General features: G+C 38.6%; 1 protein-coding gene across 3 annotated transcripts in view; it reads right to left on the bottom strand.

Annotated features, from left to right (window-relative positions):
- Positions 1-438: 438 nt before the first annotated feature.
- RABEP1 (rabaptin, RAB GTPase binding effector protein 1) overlaps positions 439-21,461 on the bottom strand; it is a 49,009-nt gene continuing 27,986 nt past the window's right edge. For all 3 annotated transcript variants that reach the window (XM_080562884.1, XM_080562885.1, XM_080562886.1), the window contains 14 exons: positions 20,531-20,650; positions 17,075-17,210; positions 16,095-16,273; positions 14,987-15,112; positions 11,956-12,423; positions 9,888-9,992; positions 9,017-9,133; positions 7,684-7,782; positions 6,106-6,246; positions 5,185-5,374; positions 4,859-4,914; positions 3,805-3,903; positions 3,041-3,157; positions 439-1,081 (listed from right to left, as the gene is read on the bottom strand). In XM_080562884.1, coding sequence (XP_080419010.1) covers positions 980-1,081; positions 3,041-3,157; positions 3,805-3,903; positions 4,859-4,914; positions 5,185-5,374; positions 6,106-6,246; positions 7,684-7,782; positions 9,017-9,133; positions 9,888-9,992; positions 11,956-12,423; positions 14,987-15,112; positions 16,095-16,273; positions 17,075-17,210; positions 20,531-20,650 — 2,055 coding nt within the window. In that variant the 3' untranslated portion in view covers positions 439-979. The remainder of the gene's footprint in view (positions 1,082-3,040; positions 3,158-3,804; positions 3,904-4,858; positions 4,915-5,184; positions 5,375-6,105; positions 6,247-7,683; positions 7,783-9,016; positions 9,134-9,887; positions 9,993-11,955; positions 12,424-14,986; positions 15,113-16,094; positions 16,274-17,074; positions 17,211-20,530; positions 20,651-21,461) is intronic.

Raw genomic sequence — 21,461 nt, 5'->3', positions numbered from 1 at the left:
TTGTTCAGCATCTTACCTTGACCGTTTCAGTGAAAGCTAGCGACTTCATGTCTATTGCCACCCACTAGAGCAAAACAGACCTGTAGAAACCCCAAGCCAATATACTGCTCAGCTTTAGAGATGGGAAAGAACTAGTTGTAATTCCATGTTCAAACTTACATTTGTGAGAAGAGATTACAAAACAGTACATGTCTTGTGCTTTTTTTTTCTCCAAAGTATCAGAATTCAAAGGAAGTATTTCAAGGAGCTAAGTTCTCGGTACAGTTTTTCCAGGTTTGTTTTTGTTGTTTGTTTTTTTTTAGATTGGCATTCTTTTGTTCAGGAGACACACAGCTCACTCATGTCCACCACATTTCAGCAGCATTCAGATTCTTCAACACAAAATCAATGGTTTAAAAAAAAAAGCACTGAGTTATGAAATAAGATCAATATCCAGTGTCCTGCTAATAAAGTCATATTTTAATATAAAATATTCATACAGCATACTCTACACCTCATTCTCTCTGCTAGCTGAATACTGTTACTGACTAGTCAAACAGAAAAACTTCAACCACTTTGCTCTTCGATGTTTTGGAGGGACAATATGGTTTCCAGCAGCTACTTTGATCACAGTAATGGGGGAAAAGGAAAAAAAGGGAAAAACAGGGGGGTAAATGTTCCAAAAAATCTATATTAGGTTACAAAGTTGGCTGAAAGAGGGGAAGTTTTTCAGAATGTAAGGACTGATCCCACTCAGTGGAACACGAAACACCACACTCATTAGTGTTTCCATTAGAAAATTCTCCTTCCTACACAGCAAGTCACCCTTGTGCTCTCTTCCTGCCCAGTATGAAACCTTTTCCCCTCTAGAAACAAAACTTAGTCATTGCTCCCCTCTGTTGTCTTCTGCTCTTTCGGTTAGAGTTAAATAATAATTAATGTTGCTATAAAGATGAGTTAAAAACCCCAAATGCAGCCTTGGAGCCAGCTCATCAGGGTGTCATGTTTCAGGTAGCTGATTAATGTCCGTCAGTTTTGTGTCATTCAGGATTGCACGGATTCTCTCCAGGGAATCTGCCTGCCGGATCCTCTCCAGCTGCACCTACAGAAAACCAACAGACACAACGAGCTAGTAAAACGTGCCGAAGCAAGACCATAGGCCCATAAGCAGAGCTGAGCCAACAGACATATCATTAGCTGAAAGACGCAAGGCTTGAAGGAACACAAAATTAATTCAGAACCAAGAATGGGTGGTGGGGGATGACACAACATACAACACAGTTTTGCTTTTAAAATAAAAACCACTCTCTGGGGGGCCCACACAAGCCCTCATTGTCACTCTCTTTTGCCTAATAACAAGCCACTGTCACTGTCCTGGCCAGGCAAACCAGAGGAGCTGTGTAAAGCCACAAACGTTCATGGAAAGAATGTGAAGGAAGTACAGACCTGCCTGGCACATTCCTTCAAACCTCTCAAGATTAAAGCTGAAATACTTTTGGATGAGATGTTCCTACATCCAAGTATAATCCTGTCACTTGCTTGTCTGATAAGCCATTTCATACTGAAGAAGTGCCCACTAGATAGAACCGCATGTAAATGAACGCAAAGAGATCACAGTATTTTTTGAGAGGAAGGAGGTGGGGGTGCACAGGCAGTCATTCAGCTTTCTGTGCTCTTTGTATCAGCATCTGGGTTTTCTTTTGTAAATTCCCAGCTATTGGTTAATTGATTTTTAGCTCTTCTTCTCCATTGCTGATACCTAAACTCAGCCAGTCGATACCTCACACACAAATGACAGCAAGAAACCCAAATGCTCATCTGGCAGTAACCTCTCCTCTTGTGTTCTTGTGTAATGCAGCAGACCTTGTGCTATGGACACTAGAGACAGCACAAGCCATTGCTTCTTTTTCTTAGCATAAAGACTCAGTAAGTGCTAAAAAAATATATAACATGTAATAACTACTTAAGGGCAGAAAGAAAAGACAAAATACAGAGCTATAACCCTCAGTGAGCTCATCACTGAAGGCCTACCACATTACCTGCAGGTTTTGAAAGAGCACCACACATTTTCAAAGTGGCGTGTATGTTTTTGCACTAAGAACTGCATAAACCAGTCCATTCAGTAATTTAAGGAGAGAGAGAGAGGCGGGATGATGACAAGCAAGAAACAATTTCACCAGCCAGGGCAACTCAATAGCCTCCCTTGTACTACCTACTCCTCCAGAAACAGCCAGAACAAAAGAGGACAGTCCCCTATTGTTTACTAGGCAGAGCTTAGCTGGATGGACAGTCTCCAATATTCCTGCTTTTGTTTTCCAAATAAACCTGAACACTTGACTCAAAATAATCTGTAGCTCTAATTCTACTGAATTTCACTGAGTGGACTGGGCAAGAACCCAAAGGGGAGACCGCTGAACTTCAGTATACCACTTGTGAGCAAGATTTCTAGTAAACTGGACAGTGGCTTTAGCAGTGTTGGGGGGTACATTCCAAAACCAGACACTTCAGGTGAAACCTATTTAGCCTGGCTACCTGAGGAGACAGCCACCCTGCAAACACTACAACTGCAAGTCCCTTGGCTCTACAGTTAGCATTAAGAGAGATCAAACTGACAAAATGGAATTAGCAGTAGCAGTAAGTATAGCAGGAAGAGGAACAGTTCCATATATTCAGATCAAACAGTACAAGTTCCTGATTTTATCCTCAAATATACGCACCTTAAATTGCTATGGAATGTAACATACAGGAAAAATGTCAGAAGATGGACAATGAAATGCTAGGGCCTAAAGTTATCATCACCTATGGCTCCCTACAGTTCAATTTAGCACAATAAACATGTACCTTTGCTGATAAGAACGTGTTGGGATTAAGTTATCAGAAAAAAATCCCCTAATACTAATATAACACTAGGAATACTCGGTCAGTTTACTACACCAGTAATTAAAAATCATTCATTAATACCAACATAAGGAAATTTTACAACTTCTATTTCTTATTTTAATCAGCCCTGGATAAGTAAAGAAACAAAGAAGTAGCACCTTATGAATTGCACTTCCCTTACCTGAAGCGTCTGAGAAAGCTTTACAAAATCTCTCTGCACTTGCTCACTGACATCTAATTCAGTCTGCAACCGCTGAGCTTTATTCTTCTCTTCAAACACCAGCTGTTCAAGGTTTGCCTAAAGACAAAAAAAATCTTTATGTTATACTTAAACTGAATTAAAAAAAGAAGAAACTTGTCTAAACTGAATAGAGCACAACACTAGAGCAACAAAGCATGGTTAATCTCAAGAGTACCTGGCAAGAAATTAATCCAATCGTTCTTTCCACACCTCAGTTTTCTGAACTGTGAAATATAGAGTTAGTACCCATCAGACAAATTTTCTCATGATTAGATTGATTAAAACATGAAAAAGCTTCATGTCTTTTTAACAGCACTATGTCCAGGGACCTCAAAATGAAAGAGCAGGTTTCTGAGTTTTAATGAAAACGTACTGTAGAGGAAAGGCAGTAATCTGATGGTGAAAATATAATTCTCTTACTGCCTTTAGTTTTAGTCAAGGAAGTCTTAGACTGAAGCCTAACTTTGGAAAACACTCCAAAAGAGATATTCAAGTCAGCAGCAATTCAGATGCAGTGCTTTAAAAATCCAAGTGCAAAGTGATTGGAACGGAGATTTAGACTGTCAGTGAAATCAGCTCCATTGGATGCAATCTTATCAATATTCAAAAGCTTCCTCTTCTGTTCCTGTGTTGTAATATAACCTCCGAGCACAGGTAGATCATGAAAGAAGATGCATATATACTTCACACCCAGACATAGCTACCTTTGCTGCTGTTTCCTTCTTCAACTGTTCTTCAAGAGTGTTTTTTGCTTCCTGCAGACTCTCCAGCTGCTGCAGGTTTTCCTGTGAAGAACTTTCCAACTAGACAAATAAAAAAACAAAGGCAAAACAAAAAAGATTAGAAGTAGAATTCCTGACACTTCAATTTCTCATAGTCCTTCCTTATGGGAAATACAGTCCAAGTGTCTCCCAGGGATTCAGAAATAAACCTAAATAACTTCTCCTAGAGAGAGAGAAAATACCCAAATAATCTCTCTCTCTCTCTCCCAACCTTCCTTTTGGAGCTGGAGAGAACTGACCAGGGCTGATATTTGGGTTATTAATTGGGTAACCTAATATTAGCCAGGAATTAGCTACACTAATGCTTTGGTTGCAGATTAATAAACAGACAAAATACATTTTAAGTAACAGAACTATGAACGTGTCCCTATCCCACACCGGCATCAATAGAGCAATTCTGTCCCTCAAAGTTCCAGGCATGACCTCATGTGTTTCCTTTGAAAAGGTCACAGAAAATACTTACGGCACAGGTGCACGTACGTTCTTAGCTAATGTCAAGAGCTGCAATGGTTTGAGAACGTCTAGTACAATGTCAGTGCTTTCAGTCAGAAAATTTGTAAATGCATAAACTGATGTTCCTTCTTACAGAAAGGAAAGGTTATGTACACAAATAAACCAGCCCTCCACCATCCCACAACCAGGGTGAGATGAAGGAACAATAATGTTACGCATTTCAGAATTCTCTCCTTAGTTCAGCTTTCTTTCTCTCCCAATGCTAGGCATACCAAACATCACACACAAAAAATATATTTGAAGTGTTACTGACACCTCTAAGGCAGCTGGAGAAAAAAGTTCATTTTCTCAGATATGAAGAGGTTGATATCAACAAAGACACTAAGACAGTGTCACTTTCAAAGTCCTGATAGAACTAGCAGAAAAAAAAAAGAATCTTATTCTCTTTGTTTAAACACACACCAAAAAACAAAACAAAACAAACAAACAAAAAAACACACCCCACTGTGAAAGGACTCCTTACCTGTTCCTTCTCCACTTTTATTCTTTCCAACTCAGCTTTTAAACTGGAAATGGAAGCTGAAAAACAGTAACATTAAAGCTTGAGTGCAAGAAAAGCACAAGAAATTGGACAGCTCCTGTTTACTTCTGTTAATATTCAACAGAGAATTAAGCGTGCGCTACACCAAAGGTACCTCAAAGAGAAATAATTGTACTTTTATTTTCAGCTGCACAGCTTTGGTTTATACTCTATGAGAAATGGACAGTTTTAAAAGTTCAGGTAAGTATATTCTATCACAAAATCAAGTCTTCAATTACTCATTGTGACATTGTTTTATCCTTGCTCACCTATTTCCTCCTTGCAATTCTCTATTTCCAGCTGTAGAGTTTCTTCTATATTTTCTTTCAAATATTGTTCAGCTTGAATCTGTTCTTTTAAGAATAGAATCTCCGCCTTAAGTTTCTCCTCAAGGTGATCTGCTGTTGTCCGCACGCTAATTATGTCTTCACGATATTTTAAAACCATCTCCCGGAGCTCCTGAATCAACGATTAGCAAGGAGTTGTGTTATGATCTTCAGATAAGCAAAGTACCGTATTTATAGCCAACACGAAGTTGTACTACCCCAAGGTTTGTCCTGCCATACCAGATCTTGCATCCACCAAGGTATTAAAACAAAATTGAAAACAGCTTGCTTGGACTTGGTAAATGAGAAGCTTGTAAACATTACTGTCTCCACAGGATTATTTACAACCCTCTACCCCTGATTTTCACTTCCTGCCCTACCCTATCTTTTAAGCTTGATGTGCTCAAGTGTTAGTGAGCATGGCCAGGATGGCTCACACTTCTTCGAGGCTCAGGACTATTACTGGTTTTAACCGTAATGCCTAGGCAGAAATTAAAATGATTGACTTAGCTTTACTTAGTGAATCAATACTTGCATTGGAGTCATGGTGACTGGGCAGGTGTGTGTACAACACAGATTAAACCAGCTGAACCAGGATACGCCTGAACTCCTCTGACAACAAAGCAGCCGTCAGGCCACAGTTAACTAAACTATTATCTCTCTACCTATGCTCAGAATCATGCTCATGGAACAGCTCGCAAGCACCAGTTGCAATCAGCTGATTTTGTACATCACAGACTACGGGGTTAAACTCCAGATTATTGTTCAGTGTGCTGTTTTGAGGCAGCTTGTTGATAAAGAAGCTTCCTCCAATGCCATCAAGTTCTGTGCATTGTTTGTGTTAATGATTTCAAAGTATTTTACCTCTGCTGCTTCTGGCAGAATGAAATCTTCGGCTTGTTGTAAAGACACATGCAAGCTATGTTTTCCTTGAAGACTTTCATTATCTTTTTGCAGTCTCACCAACTCTTCTGAAACCTGCTCCCTTGACTGTGTCAGGACAGCCTTCCAAAAAAAAAATAAAAAAAATCTCAGTTAGGGTCATGCTCAGATCTCTTCACGCCCCATTTACTATCACTGCTTTCAAAAGACTGAATTTGTTGTAAAGAAGGGAAACAAAATGGATCAGCATTATCAGTCCTCTCTTTTGCCTAGCCTTGGCACCAGGAATGAAAGCAAGATCAATGTTAACTGTGCAGGCAGACAAGAGGAAGCAAGCAATAAATACAGCATTGCTAAATCTCCCAGTTTTCTTCCATATTTATCCGGTTAGCTAGCTGTGCTCATTCAGGCAGGGAAAAGAAAAAAAATCAAATATGGTTTCAGAAACTGGCAGAGCTGTTTATTAAAAACCACCTAGCAACTCAGCTGTAAGATCACGTTACTGAAAAATTAAATATTCAACCTAAAATTTTCAGTGGTACTTGTCTGCCTCCCACCATCTTTTAGGAAAACTTCAAAATAGCTTTTCCCTTGCAAAGAACAAGGATTAAGAAAACAGTTTTGCTTGCATTACAAAAGAAATACATACAGTGAACTTTTTTTTTTTTGAGAGAGAAATCTTAGTTTGGATGCACCAAGACAAACTTTGACAGATGCTGCCCTTTGCATTATAGGTGAGTAGTTCTGAAAAGTAAACCCAGATCAATACATTTTCTGAATCTTCTGCATCTCCATTAGGCACGGTCTCACAAAGAAGAGCAAACAGAATGGTTCTGCAAGTGATCTCCTGGTGTGCTACAGGCAATCCTGGATGCCAGAAGTGCAACACTGGGATTCAGGAGAATGAAAGCTTTTCTCCCAGCACTGTTGCATAAGGGAGGAAAAAAAACTTGATTCTAATACAAAAGGGAATGGATTGCTCTAAGGAAGTCAGACTTTGTTCTGCCCTAGAAAATGAGGTCCTATTCCTGTCCTCTGGCATAATTCCTACAAGATGCTCAAAATAGTTTTAAAAAAGTAAGTTCCCATACATATCTCTTTCTGGGTGTTAGGGCTGATATTTTAAGTCTGACCTGTAAAAACACTGAGCATTCATCTCAAAGTGAAGGAAATATTCACCAGTAATGCTACTTGGGATGAATCCTAAAAAAAATTGTCTTGAGAAAAATCTACTGTCTTCAGATTTGACGTGAAATAAGGTACTAAATGGTCATTAAATATACATAATAAATGAGGAAAAAAACCAATTGTATAGTCAGCTCCCTATTAATCTACATGGATATACACACAAAGTGTGACAGACTGACCCTACAAACTGTTTGAGGGTCAGCACCCATATCAGAGCTCCGTCGGTCACTATGTTTACATGTTAAGATTCACAGCTCTCTCCAGCCAAGCTTGGTTGCACAGCAAGACAAACAGTCTTTTACAAACACTCTGAGCCCCAAGGGTTAGACAAACAGCATTGTTCAAGTGATCTCTTGACTTGAGCTGTCTTACCATTTGCTCCTGGACACTTCTCTTTGCTTGTGAAAACGCCTGCTGCAGTTCACTGAGGAAATTCTCTGACTTCTGACACTTAACCATAAGCAAAGAGATCTGAAAAAACAAACAAACAAAAAAGACATACAGACAGATATAAAGCATGAAACATTTTGAAGAAGAAACAGCCTCTGAAGCTCTCTTCCCTGTTATCACTGCTAACATACACTTGGAAATTTCAAACTAATCTACTGAAGTTTTTGTTAATTGCTTACTCAGTAAAACAGTAACTGTTCAAATCAGAAAGAAGCGATGCTATGCTTCTATAACAATAGTAAACTTATTTTCTATTTATCAAACTCTAAACAGCAACAGAACAGTTAATTCTCAAACTTCAATGTTAAGACAGTTCATAGACACTGAAGAGAAACTGCAGAGCTACAAAGTTTTCAGCATTTCCTTTATGGTAATGGTTTTTAAAAATATACCTTTCTCTGAAAGCACACATCTCCAGATACCGTAAAGCATGTGTTGCTGTATAATAACTTAACTGTAGAGTGAAGAAAGATTAAATACTACTTAATTACATTATTTTTGGTACACCAAAAAAACCCCACATATTCACGTCACCTAAGACAGACTTTGTCTCATGACTGCTATTTCCTTAGTAAGAAAAAAACAAAACATTGGGTGGGATGAAAGAGGGAAAGTCTTACAACTCAAGAGAAGCAAATCCAATGGCTTGTATATCGTATCTACCTAATACAGTAACCTTTAATATGCCCAAGATTTTATTTTATTTTTATATTTTACAGCTATGACTACCACAGATCCTATTTGGCTTCACTGTGCCACATACCCACCTGTACACATCTCAGACTGAAAAATCTTTTCAATTTTGAAGAAGTCTAGCGCATATTTCAGACAAACTAGTGTTAATGCCTACTCAGATACTCAATAACTGCATGTCTTCACCACAAGTCCATTAACAGTGTGTCAAGCGCGTGGTATCATAGTTCCACTCTTCACACACAAAGAACACAGGGCTATTCTTGCATGTTTGAGTGATTTCATACACAGGTCACAAACTCAAACACTACACAAATTCCAATGATCACCTCTGTAAGGGATTTAAAGTTCAGAGATGAAACCTGAGGGCCAAAATTGGGTAATGTCAGACGGCTAGAACCAGGGACAGACTCAGACAAAGCACAACTAACCCTAGAAACCGTCACTTTTGTTGCCTCTGCTGCAGGTAGTCCACCCTCATCCAAGAGGAGATGAGTTCTTGCTATATACTATTGAATAATGTTTCTTCATTCCTAGCAACTTTATTACAAAGTGATTATACCTGATTACCAGAGTCTTCAGCACTTTGTTTCATATAATCCTCCAATTCTTGTTTATCTTTCATAGTCTTTTCCAGCTGGTCATTGGCCTGCCTCAGCATCACCTGCAGCTTTTTCACCTGTGTTATTACAACAAAATAATTTAATTTCACATTATTTTTGGGAATATTTATTCCCTGAACACAAATATAACTTGACACATCACACTCCCAAAAAACAAAACAAATCTCTCAAAAATCCTATGCAACCCAGAAGTTCCTTTGCTGCTCTGAAATACTGTGCACCACAGATTACACCTATAAGGAAACAAGGGACATGGGGCTGCACTGGACCTTTGCCACGTAATGACTTCAGTCACTTATTTCAAAGCAGAACATGACTCATGCCTTCTGTACCCATCTGAAAATTGTTCTTCAGAATATGCTAGGAAACAAACCTCTTCCAGTACTTTACGGTCATTTTATGCTGCTAGGATGAGGTCCCTCTCTGTTAAGAACTCTTGCAGTATCAAAGATAATAGAATTTAATGCATGAAAAGCATTTTAGAATATAAATTATGAAAGACACTGACTTCAGCATGAGCACAACACTTTTTATAGAACGGTGACTTTACCTCATGATTTTACAGCACTGCATAAAGTGATTCTCCGAGGTAAATATTTAAGAAATACACATACGTGGTGTTCATGGCCACACACTAGTAACAAATTGGGTCGTGTTAATAAAATTACATAAATTAATCAGATTTCAAGTGTGCTGGCATTGGCTCAATTCAAAGCAATGAATAAAACAGCAAGTGGTTCATTGTTGCATATTTGTTCATTCCTAGGAGCAGCTGCAAAAATCTTGCTAAAGCTAGAAGAAAAACCTTACCTGGTCTCTTGTCTCAGCCTCCTGAATCTGGATGCCTTGCAACTGCTTCTCATAATTGGAGCACATATCGCAGCGTCTACCCAGCTTGTTCCCTGCATTCTGCACCTAGAGGACAGAGTTATCACCTCCAATAAAGGCTATAAAATGCAAGGAATGCAGGAGTGATACATACTCTCTCTCAGGTGTGTTGTGTGTTCACAGAATATTACTGATAAAAGACAGCAGCAGAATCAAATTGCTCTAGAAGTAGAGGATAACGTAAATCAGCTGCTGTACATAGATTTTCCTGGCACAAATCCCACTCTTAGTGAAGAGCAATAAGCCATGACATGCAAGAGTTTATCAGGTCATTTAGTGTGTCCTTTTGAAATATATCACATAATTACCTGCATAGAAACAGACATCTTGGAGAACAGATTTTAACAGCCTTTAGCCTTTTTTCATGCAATTATATTGTATTACAAATCAAATTATCAACACAACACTACATTTTTTTAATTTTTTTTTTTAATTAAATGAACACAAGCCAACTAAAAAGCAAATCAGCTCACTGGTCAAGGTTTCCTTTAATCTTTTTCTCCCTGAAACTGGGATTTGAGTATTTTTGCAATGGCATGTACTAACTGTGCTACAATAGCCATCAAGCTTTATTTATTTTTTAATATCCTCCTTGAACATAGCTCAGTATCAGAGACCGAATAATCAGCTAAAAGAACAGTTGGGAAAGAAGCAAGTAGAAGAAAAGTTTAAAACAAACAAAAAAAATCCCAACAAACGGGAAGGGCAAAAAAAAGTGTTGGGGTGTGCAGCAAGGAAACAAAGAATTTATTAGCCCTTTTGGCCGAGGGGACAAATGGGAGTTTTCTCAAAGCTCCTACTGCAAGTCAGGTCGGAGCTGAAGTCTCATTTGTATTTGCTGCTCCTTGTCCCTCCCACACGGAGCAGCGCTCACAAGCCCCACCAGTGCTCCTGCCCCCAGAAATACGTGGGAAGCAGGGTATTTCTCCCCTGAATTCTAGGACAGGGTTGGAGTAAAATGTCATTCAAATGTCATCAGGGCAAGGAAATACTCAAAGTAAAGGACTGAAGTCAGCTCTGAGATTGTAACAGCACAGTTTCTCCCTCTAGATACTACAAGCTAGTAGCAACACAAACCCAGCAATTTTACAATAGGTTTAGAGAAATCCCCTAAGTAATGATTTGCAGATAAGTTGAATTACATTAAGTTGAGGAAATAAAATATGAACACTTCACCTCCTCTGTTCTTTGCCTGGCCTCTTCTCTTCCACCTGCATTCTTACATTCATTTTCCCTCCCCCAGCATTATCTTCACCCATTTCTGACTCATCTCTTCTGCCTCCCTTTCTTCCCCCTAAAGCATTATTCCTTGGCCTCTTTCCTTCTGAAATCCAGGCCCCAGTAATATTCCTCTTTTCAGCAGGAAACCGAACGCAGGCTTTAAACTGGCATCATATAAAGCTGCTGAAAACCTGCCAGGCAGAACACCCAGAAGCAGTATTTCCTTGGTCACCCATACTGAAATTGACACAGCGTTAAGTCTAATCTGCTGCTCATTGCTCACCAAAATTAGTTTCTGATGATGCAAGTCCCTGATAATTTTCTGAAGCTTCCTTTGTGGTAGCTCTGTGTGTTATGAATATCTTGGTTGCTCCTTTCTAAGTTGCACTCCATGCATAATTCTCAATAAATATCCTCTGCATACAAAACCAGCACTGTTAGCCCTGATCCTTTTGTTAAGTCTTTGTCCTTTCCTAGTCACTCCCAGCTCCCCTCTCACATGAAATCAACAGCAACCTCTGCCAGACTCTCCCTTAAAAACGCTCTGCATTGAAGAAAGCTGACTTTGCCACGAGCAGTCAGTCAATACCCCTTACATTAAGTCTGCTTTAACTAGAGAAGTACTCACGAGAGAGAAGCGAATAGCTACCTATGATGCTGCAGATTTTCTTCCACAACTGACCTCCAAGGAAAGCAAAGCAGCAGGAGCTGAACAGCCTTCCCCCGGCATGCAGCCCACAACACATGTGGAAGCACGGCGGGCACTCACCTCTTTCTGCAGAAGATTCCACTCCGTCTCGCTCACCAAGCGGTACCCGCTAGGAGACACGTAAGCGCTTTCTACCCCTTGTGTAACACTGGAAAGAAGCGAAGCAGTCTCTTCTTGCTCTGGCGTCATTGCTTTGATTGCTTTTTCCTGATCTTTGGTTAACATAAACCCACTTGGCATTTGCAGAGACCCAAGGGAAGCTGTATCAAAGTTCTCAGACACAGAATCTGCTCCAACAAGTGGTCCAAAATCTGACTCATCCAGATTCCCAGCAGATTTTGCTTTGTTGTTGTATCCTAAAGCTTTGGACTGTAAAGATCCAGATGTCCCCAGACTGTCTGTTGACTGTGCTCTCCGTAGTCCATCTTTAAACATGTCATTTTCTGATTTATTGAAAGATTCACCAGAAGACAGAAGCAAGTCTGCGTCCAACGAATGGACTGAGCCATGGGTGCTATTTAAATGTACCTGGAATTGGAAAACAAGAAAGAAAAAGTTATATATTCCATTCTAGGAGCACAGTACAAGGGGAATGCTGGACACCAAGTACAGGACATAGTAGAAGGAGGTTTAAGTTGGCTTTGGCAAGAACATCTGATCGCCAAACTTAAGACTGAAGAGAAAAGGATATAGAGCTGAAATGTTCCAGCTGCAATTAAAAAAAGTCTTCTGTTAAGAGTGCTTTTGTAAGAATCTGTCTTCCTGCCAGCTCTTAGCAAGGACACAGTCACCTTACATCTTCCAGTATTTGAAACAAGGCACTTCTTCCATTAGAAAGAAGAGAGACACTTGCAATGTCGCTTCTAGAACTATAATCAACAACAAAACACAAGTATCCCTCTTCCACAACTAAGTTCTGAAGTCTGTGCATCTGAAAATGAAAAGACTTAACACCAACATAAAAGTGAGTGGAGAATGATGTATTTAAAATCTGCTCTGTAGTGACGAGTATTTTTTCCATTTCTTTCTTCTACTTTGAGTGTCTGATAAAACATTGCAAGAGAACAATGTTTTCTTACGACATTTAAAATATTCTTTGCAAATAAAATAAAAAATGAAAAGGCAAAAGGCTGGGATTAAACAGAAAGGCATCATGGAGAATGTCAATACCAAAAGCCACAGTAATTGCCCTGTGACCTGTATAGGGAACATTAAGTCTCTTGATCTATTTTTATTTGTTTGTAGCACTGAAAAGAGAGCAGCAATGCTTCATTTAAGCAGCATATGACTGTTTTCAAAACACCTTCCATTCTGCTGCACTTCTGCTTTGCCATTAGACATGTAAAGGAAGCAACATTGAAAGTAAGTCTCTTGAGAAAGATACTGAATTCCAAAATAAGTCCAGCATGGACTGGTAGGTTGTTGGTACTTCCATGTGTTTATAATATTATGTATTTACTTTAAAATGCAAATATATCAGTTGAAATTCATGAAAAAAAGTCAAGAGAGTACGGACTTAGATAAAATTGCATCAGACAACTGATTGACGATATATTTTTTTTTTGTATTGCAAGCTGCAAAGCCTATTAAATGCTCAACAGAGAAGAGCTCAGAATTTAAATTAGGAGATAAGACATGACTGATAACACAATTTATTGCCACTTGTAAAACACTTTCTGTGCAGCTAAAAAGGCTCTAAGAAGCAATAGAAAACAAATCCATAAATAGCAATTGAAAACAAATCCTAAATTACTTTGGAAACCATATCCTTCCTCAAAATACAATATTTCCCATTGCATATAATTCCTAGAATTAAATAAATGCAGTACTTAAGGGACTAAAATGTATACCAAGAACTAAAATTATAAAGAAAACATCAGAAGACAAAATCTTTGTTTGCCATCAATTGTTCTTATTTACCTATCTAGATAAAGAAATGTTAGTATTGAACACTGTATATGAAATATAAAAAAATATCCTTGGTGTATTATAAAGGGTACCTCTGCTCCATTTAGATGTTATGATTTTGAACATCTTTCTGCATTGTGAACTGTTACAAAGCACTGATAAACAATGAATGGCAGACTCTGGAATACATATATTTTTTCTCTTTAAAAAGGATAAATAAAATGAACAAAATATCAGTTCACACTGCAAATTCTCAAGTCTCTTGGGGCTTACACAAGCTTCTATAGTGCAAATCATAGTCTTTATTATTTTGTCCTTACTTCGACTTACAAAACCAAAATGGAACCTGTTAGGGTATCAGCTAGGCAAGAAAAATACATTGGAAAAGGAGAAATAATCGTCCATTCTGTTATTTGTTTCTAAGTTCCAACCTGTGTGCTCCTTGGACTTGTTTCTTCACAAATGAAAAGTTTAAGCAAATCTCAAATACAATTTCAGCTTGTCCCAATGTATGACTTCCTACAACACCAAAACGGCTTGCTAACCAATGACATCCTGTAGTATCACTTTGTCTGGCTGTCTAATGAAGCTACTAATGTAGCTCAAGCAGCTTCAGCGAAAACTTGGTGCTAAGCCCCAGCTACCAGCTTGGATTAAAAAAACAAACAAACAAAAAAAAAAACCTAATTTTCGGCTGCAGAACAGATGTGGTCAAAACCCTCAGTTTACACAGTTGGATACATCTTAAAACACACATGCACACGCACTCAATTGAAGAAGCAGGTTAGCAAATTAGCTACAAAATGCTTGCTTACTGTTCAGATTTAATTGGTTTCATTCTGAAAATTTAGATTTCAATTCTGAATTTAATTAGAATTTAATTCTGAAAATGTGTTAGAACATGGATATAAATCCGAAGAGAATTTAACAGAAGTTAACCGGAATGCAAAAGGTAAACTACAGTTTTTAACAGCTAACAGCATCTCTCAGAGGATTTTACAGTACTGTCTTCCAATCTTTATTTGAATTTATATATTCAAGCGCACCTCCAAAGGTTTTTCATTGCTTAATAAGAATTATAAGTGACAAGAGAACAAAGTCACTACATTTGCATTTCTACTTGTAATCACCCTGAGGAACGCACAAGTACTTGAAGTTGCTTTGAACTATTCAGTTGTTTTACCTCTTCATTAGAGAGCTGGGTAAGGGATTCCTCATGGGCTAGAGAACATGAAGCTTTCGTTTCATCATCTGAATCTTTTTGCTTCTGCTCCTTTCTCTTGCTAAGTCTCTGCTGATCATCATCTTCCTAGAAATCAATGGTCAATAGTGAATGCATATAAACAGGATTTAATTTTGCCACTGTAGTCATAACATTAGCTTTCATCATACACTAAACTACAAAGGAAGACAGCACCAGAAAGACTTTTTCATTTGGCTAAATACTCCTGTATTTGTATCATAAGGGTTATTTTCATTAAAAAAATCCAGTGTTCATTTCAAAAGGCACCCAAACTGACTTATTTTTCATGTTCTGTGTCCAACACATATTCTAGAAAAAAATTATCCAAAGAACATATTATCTAGATCCAAATTCTTATAGGAATTACCAAATAAGGAACAATAAAAATAGCTGTTACCGTGGCTATTGTATAGAACCTGATAACATACACTTATCTAATGGCTGCACTAATGGCCAGTATACAAGCAAAAACCTTCAAGATAAATGTGAAAACAAGTGCTTTGATCACACCAAACAATGCAATAATATATACAAAAAGAATTAAATAAAGACCTCATAGAACACTAAGCAATAAAGCGTGAACACAATCACTTGCATCAGAGAATTCAAAATGAAGCTCTTAAATTTATGCCTGAACTAGGTTCTGTCTTAAGTAAATAAAACAAACAACTAGAAGGAAGTGAATCTTGCTATCTTAACATCCTTAATCCTGGATTAAGAAACTGTCATCTGTGATGGAAAACAACTAGGTTAACTTCTTGATATTAATACCTTTTCACTTAACAATATTGGCAACATTACTTTTAAAGTTACTATAGGTACCAGTATTAAAATATTCACATAAATGGGGAGTTTCTGTTACAACTGTCAGCTGTCATTTAAATGGAAAACTTCTGTTAAAGCTGACAGCTGTCATTTTTTGGAAATATTAGCACACAAATAACTTCTGCCTCCAACATGTTTTCTACACCTTTCCATACCACATTCAAGTTACAGTACTTTAATTAAAAAATAATAATAAAATAAAAAGAGGAAAGCAGCAAGTAACCTGATCCTTTTTTTTCAGTTCTTCAACTTGTCGAAGCTGCTCAGAGGTCAGAACAATTTCCATACGTTGCATGTCTCTCATCAACAAACGCTGAGACTCCAAGAACTGGTCATTGGCTTTCTGCCATGTGTGTTTCAACTGGTTGTGCTGTTGCCGCTCTTGCTCTAAGAGATGGCAGACTATTCAAAAATAGAAAGAGTCGTTCTGAACCAGCATTTTTTTAACCTGTCTTCTTAAACAAGGCATTCTCACGAATAAAAGTAATTATTGTTCTAATCAAAAACAATATAGCTTTGTTCAACAACTATGTAGGATGAAATAAGACATTTTCTTAATTCCTAAATCTGGCTTGAGACTAGGAATGTATCACTGAAAATGCAGGATTTCCCAATTAGAAAACTAGTATCTTAACTTCATTCATGAGTTCTAATAGTTTCTTTATTAGTGCTGGTTTTAAAAGACTGTCTTCTAAGCCCCTATTTATTTCAACAGAAGGTTCTGCTTTACATTCCTCTACAGTGATTCTGTGTTGTACTGGCATGGACATACATTCACACATCTGTTCCACCACCAGGTGTTCAGAATTGGCATACCTCAGAGAGATATATCAATAGATTGCGTTATGGAAATAATGCTCATAAATCTACACAAATAAAAGACGCTAGTAAAATCACTTTAGTAAGAATGAAGCTTGCATTACTATGAGAACCTAACACAAATTCAACGGCATAACAGCATCCCCAGAGAGACCAAGTGGATGTTATTTCTCTCCATCATAAGAGGACTCCAAAGTCAACTCTTTTATAAACATTTCAGGGGCTTTCACATATAAACACACTGCTACCTCTCCGTCCCATTTTTTTTTCCCCAAAAAAACAACTCAGATACAAGATCAGAAGAGAAGTAACAGCTTTACTGTTTTTTGTTTGTTTAACATCCTTAGCATAGAAGAGTCAAAAGGATTATCAGTACACAGGTACCTTCATGCAGTTCTTTCCGCAACTTCTCTGCATCTTCTTGCAGTACTGATTTTTGCGTGTTGAGAACAGCCACGTACATCTCTAAGTCTGTCCTACATGACTTCTCAGCTTCCAAATAATGGTTCAGTTCTTTAACCTGAATAAAAAGAGAGAAATCCACAATCTCAGTGAGGCAACACTCTCAGGCATTTCTTTTTTGTTAGAAGTCATCGTGTCACCTGTTTCAGTAACATACAGCTGCTGAAGACAGCAGTTTATTCCTAGAAATCAAAAGTATTCAAGTATCAGTGTGCAAGTAGCATTTGTATTTTTTTTCTGAATAAATCATTTACTTATAAAATTCCACAAAATGAAACGTTTAAGTGACTCGATTAGAGTTTCTACAGACGGATCACAACAGTGGCAGCACTGAGAGGTGGTAAAGAGGCAAATATCACATAGAATCATACAACGGTTTGGGTTGGAAGGAACCTTAAAGACCACCTAGTTCCAACCCCTGACCACCGTCAGGGACACCTCCCAGCAGCCCAGGCTGCCCCCAGCCCCACCCAGCCTGGCCTTGGGCACTGCCAGGGCTGGGGCAGCCACAGCTCCTCTGGGCAGCCTGGGCCAGGGCCTCACCGCCCTCTGAGGGAAGAATCTCTTCATAGTGCCTAATCTAAATCTACCCTCTTTCAGTTTAAAGCCATTACCCCTTGTTCTATCACCACATACCCTTGTAAAAAGTCCCTCTCCTGCTTCCTTGTAGGCCCCCTTTACGTACTGGTGGGCCACTGTAAGGTCTCCCCAGAGCCTTCTCTTCTCCAGGCTGAACAACCCCAACTCCCTCAGCCTGGCTCCATAGCAGAAGTGCTCCAGCCCCTTGATCGTCTTCATGGCCTCCTCTGGACTGGCTCTAACAGCTCCCTGTCCTTCTGGTGCTGGGGAGGCCAAAGCTGAGCACAGGGCTCCAGGTGGGGTCTCACGAGAGCAGAGCAGAGGGGGGACAATCCCCTCCCTCACCCTGCTGCTCTTGGTGCAGCCCAGGATACGGCTGGCTTTCTGGGCTGCAAGCACTCACTGCTGGGTCTGCATCTCATTTGGGGTTTCATGTTCAAAAGAAGATGTGAAGACAATTCAAAATAGAATAAAAATAGTAGTCAGAATACATGACTATAAGGCAAGATTGGACGAAACCTCAGAAGAGAGAAACCTAGGAATGGACAGGAAAAACAACAACCATTCAAACCCATGAAGGCCTGCTGCAAAGAGAAAGGAAAATCTGTTTGGATGGGATAAAAAACAATTACAACAAGAAAGACTGAAGAAATATATTAGTAGTTTTTTTTTTTTTTTTTAAACAGCAAAGGCTAACAAAGAATTGAAACAAATGTCCCACAGAGACCGCAGAACCTCCAGTGAGAGCCTTTTAAGATAGGGTTACATAAACATCTGCCAAACGTGATGCATTTAGAAACGGATCCCATCTTGCAGCAGGGAATGGGCTGAAAGATCTCTTTATTATGGCCCTATAGGGTTTTATGGTTTTCTGAGTCAGGAATCACAGAGTTTTTATATCAAAAGCAACAAAAGCCTTCAGGCAATTCCTGACTGGCTACACAGAGGAGTTCATCATCTTCCTCAATGCAGTAGAGGAGCCACAGGCACTGACCCAGGTGTTCAACAAAGCCCTTCTGCTTTTATTTTCCATTAATGGTGGGGACAGCTTCTCCTGCCCTAGGATAGAAGTTTTCCATCTGCAAGCCTTTGAAATGGAGAAATCTGGAGAACAGCCATTGGGAAGGGCAGAACAGTGGAGGAAAAAAAAAAAAGAAAAGAAAAAAGCAGCATTGTTTCACCAATCCAGTTAAGTACCTGACACTGAAAAAATAACATGACTCAAAGCAGACCTGAGGGATTTCACCATGAGCAATGGAAAAGCCAACTGCACCGCTCATTCTGCACAACCTGCCAGTCCTCATACCAGTCTCATAATACAAATCATGCAAATAAATGCCTTGTATTTTTATAGCACCATAGATTAAAGTACTTTAGCAACTTCCTATGTCTATGTTTAAACCCCTCCTTGCTATATACAAAACAGCAATGCTCTCTGATTAGGTTAAAAGGTGCTTGAAATAGGATTACTGGGAACTTCAGACAGAAGGAATAACAAAGTTAAATTGACCACAGGTAAGAATTAAGGCCTAAATGATTTTCTTTTGTAAGGATTACCATTTAAAGGGAGACTTCTTTAAAAAAATCCCCCAATAAACTATAAGCATAGATAAACTCATTTTTCTCTTTTTTCAGGAGACATGTGCTTGCATTTTACTCATCCTGTAGAGCACCGTGCTCATGTTTTGAGAGCGTGCAAGAAAAGAGACAGTTCCCATTTTGTCACCTTGGCAGTTTGGCAATGAAAAGAAAATACTATTTGCATCAAGAGAACAAGCAGAACTACCTTGAGAACTATTATTCCTAGGCAACATTTCAGTCTCAAAATGTGACCTATAAAGCAATTTGCGTAAAGAATCTATGAAGAAGGAAAAAGCTCAAGCATGGACTCCCAATCAATCTAGTACAATTAATACCCTTAAATGAAGTACACCCCGCTTCCTCAAATCGTAGACAGGCCTCCAGGCTAGACTAAAACAGAAAAAAAGAAGAAGGAGAGAAAAAGAATTCCAGGAAATGCTGAGCACCTACTGAGATTAGTTTCAATGAAAGTGATCCAGAAGACCACAAGGAAGGTGTTTGGATGTTTTAGAAACATCCGAATTGTAGGTTATTTTGCAATTTCAGCCTATTTGACTTCAAAGATAAAATAGTTGTTACAGAAGACATTTTCATGTCTGTGTAAGACAGTACATTACATGCAACTATCTTAATGTGATGCAGATATTATTTACCACCACAACCGATGAGAAAGCTCAATATGGGTTCTGAAGAACACAGGAACATTGGGTAAATTGCTCATACTCATTTCTTATCAGCAAGATCCAGTATCCCTTTCTATGAATCTGAGCTTTGCTTAAAGTTAAAGATACAAGAATTCTGGTGCTATTGCCTCAGCTTTATGCCCAGGATTAGAAGATGAAATATAGCAGATGCTAGATGGTAGTAGATTAAAAAAAAAATCTGCCAAATGCAAATCTCTTGGGGGCTTTAAGCATGACAGTAATCTAAAGGCCAGGCTGTCGGAGAGGTGCAAAGCAGCTATTTTTCTAGAGCTTTTTTTTTTCCATTTGCAATAGAGCTGAACTTTAGCAGTTATATCTAAGCAGAGATGACACACAAATATAAAACAACCGTGAAAACAGAAAGACAGAAAAACGTATACAGGTCAAAAATGTTACCTGCAAAGCAGTAGAAAAGTATACCTTTTTATCTCTTACAACATTTGCCATTACTTATCTGCATCAAAATAGTATGATGCAAGACACAAATCAGGATACAGTTACAATTCCACCTCACCTTTGATGCTTCTAACTCCTTTATTTTTTCTTCAGCTTCTGTCAATTTCTCTTTTAGTGCTGCAATCTCTTTCTCCATAGGCATCACAACCGAACGAAGCTTCTCAGCATCTTCCTGAGCCTGAAATTAATGCAATAAATTACAAATAACACATTATCATAGTTTTCACCACAACATTTTTCCATTGTGGGAGACATTTGGAGGAAGTTTCCATGACAGTAAAAACTGCTGACTAAACTTCCACTTTCAACACTTGTCTTAATACTCTTTATTTAGTTCAGCTATTGCCTCTATGACAACAGGCAGATATTATTCCCTTCAGAGAACGCAACTAAATTTTGAATCTATGTATGGATTGGGCCATGAGCTTTTAAATCTCAATACTCTCAAAACCTGGGGGACATGCATTTCAAAACGTGTATCCTTTTCTGTTATTAAAGGCCTAGCTGTCCTGCAGCCTGCTGCCACACGGCTCACAATAAAAAAAAAAAGTGTATCATGAGAACTTCATGGTGAGTGAGTGACCATTCATTTACTTACTTATGCAGTTAAAAGAAAAAGGATCTGCACAGTAACACATAGTGCAGCTTTGTTCTGTTCTGGAAGATTATTTTTCAGTTTAAAATTACTACTGATGTAGCATCAGTTTTTGGTGTTACTGTACTAGGTATTTCAAAACCACATACAGTCCATCCATCAAAACCCGTGATATATTCAAGAAAACAGTTCTGCAAAGATCAAAGCCAGGTCAACAGATTGAGAAGACTGATGAGGGGGAATAGAGAAAGAACGAGGTTAAAATAGCAAGAATTAAAATGAGAAATAGTATCCAGTGTGCAGGCTTTCTTTCATGTATCCAGCAAAGCTTTTCAAAGTGAGAGCGACAGCTCCCACAGACTCCACAAGCAGAACACTCAGGAAAAAAAAGACT

Source organism: Anser brachyrhynchus, assembly GCF_964034855.1.
Source record: "Anser brachyrhynchus genome assembly, chromosome: 20".
Classification (NCBI taxonomy): Eukaryota; Metazoa; Chordata; class Aves; order Anseriformes; family Anatidae; genus Anser; species Anser brachyrhynchus.
The sequence above is the reverse complement of the archived record's forward strand: the minus strand, read 5'-3'. Positions and strand labels throughout refer to the sequence as shown.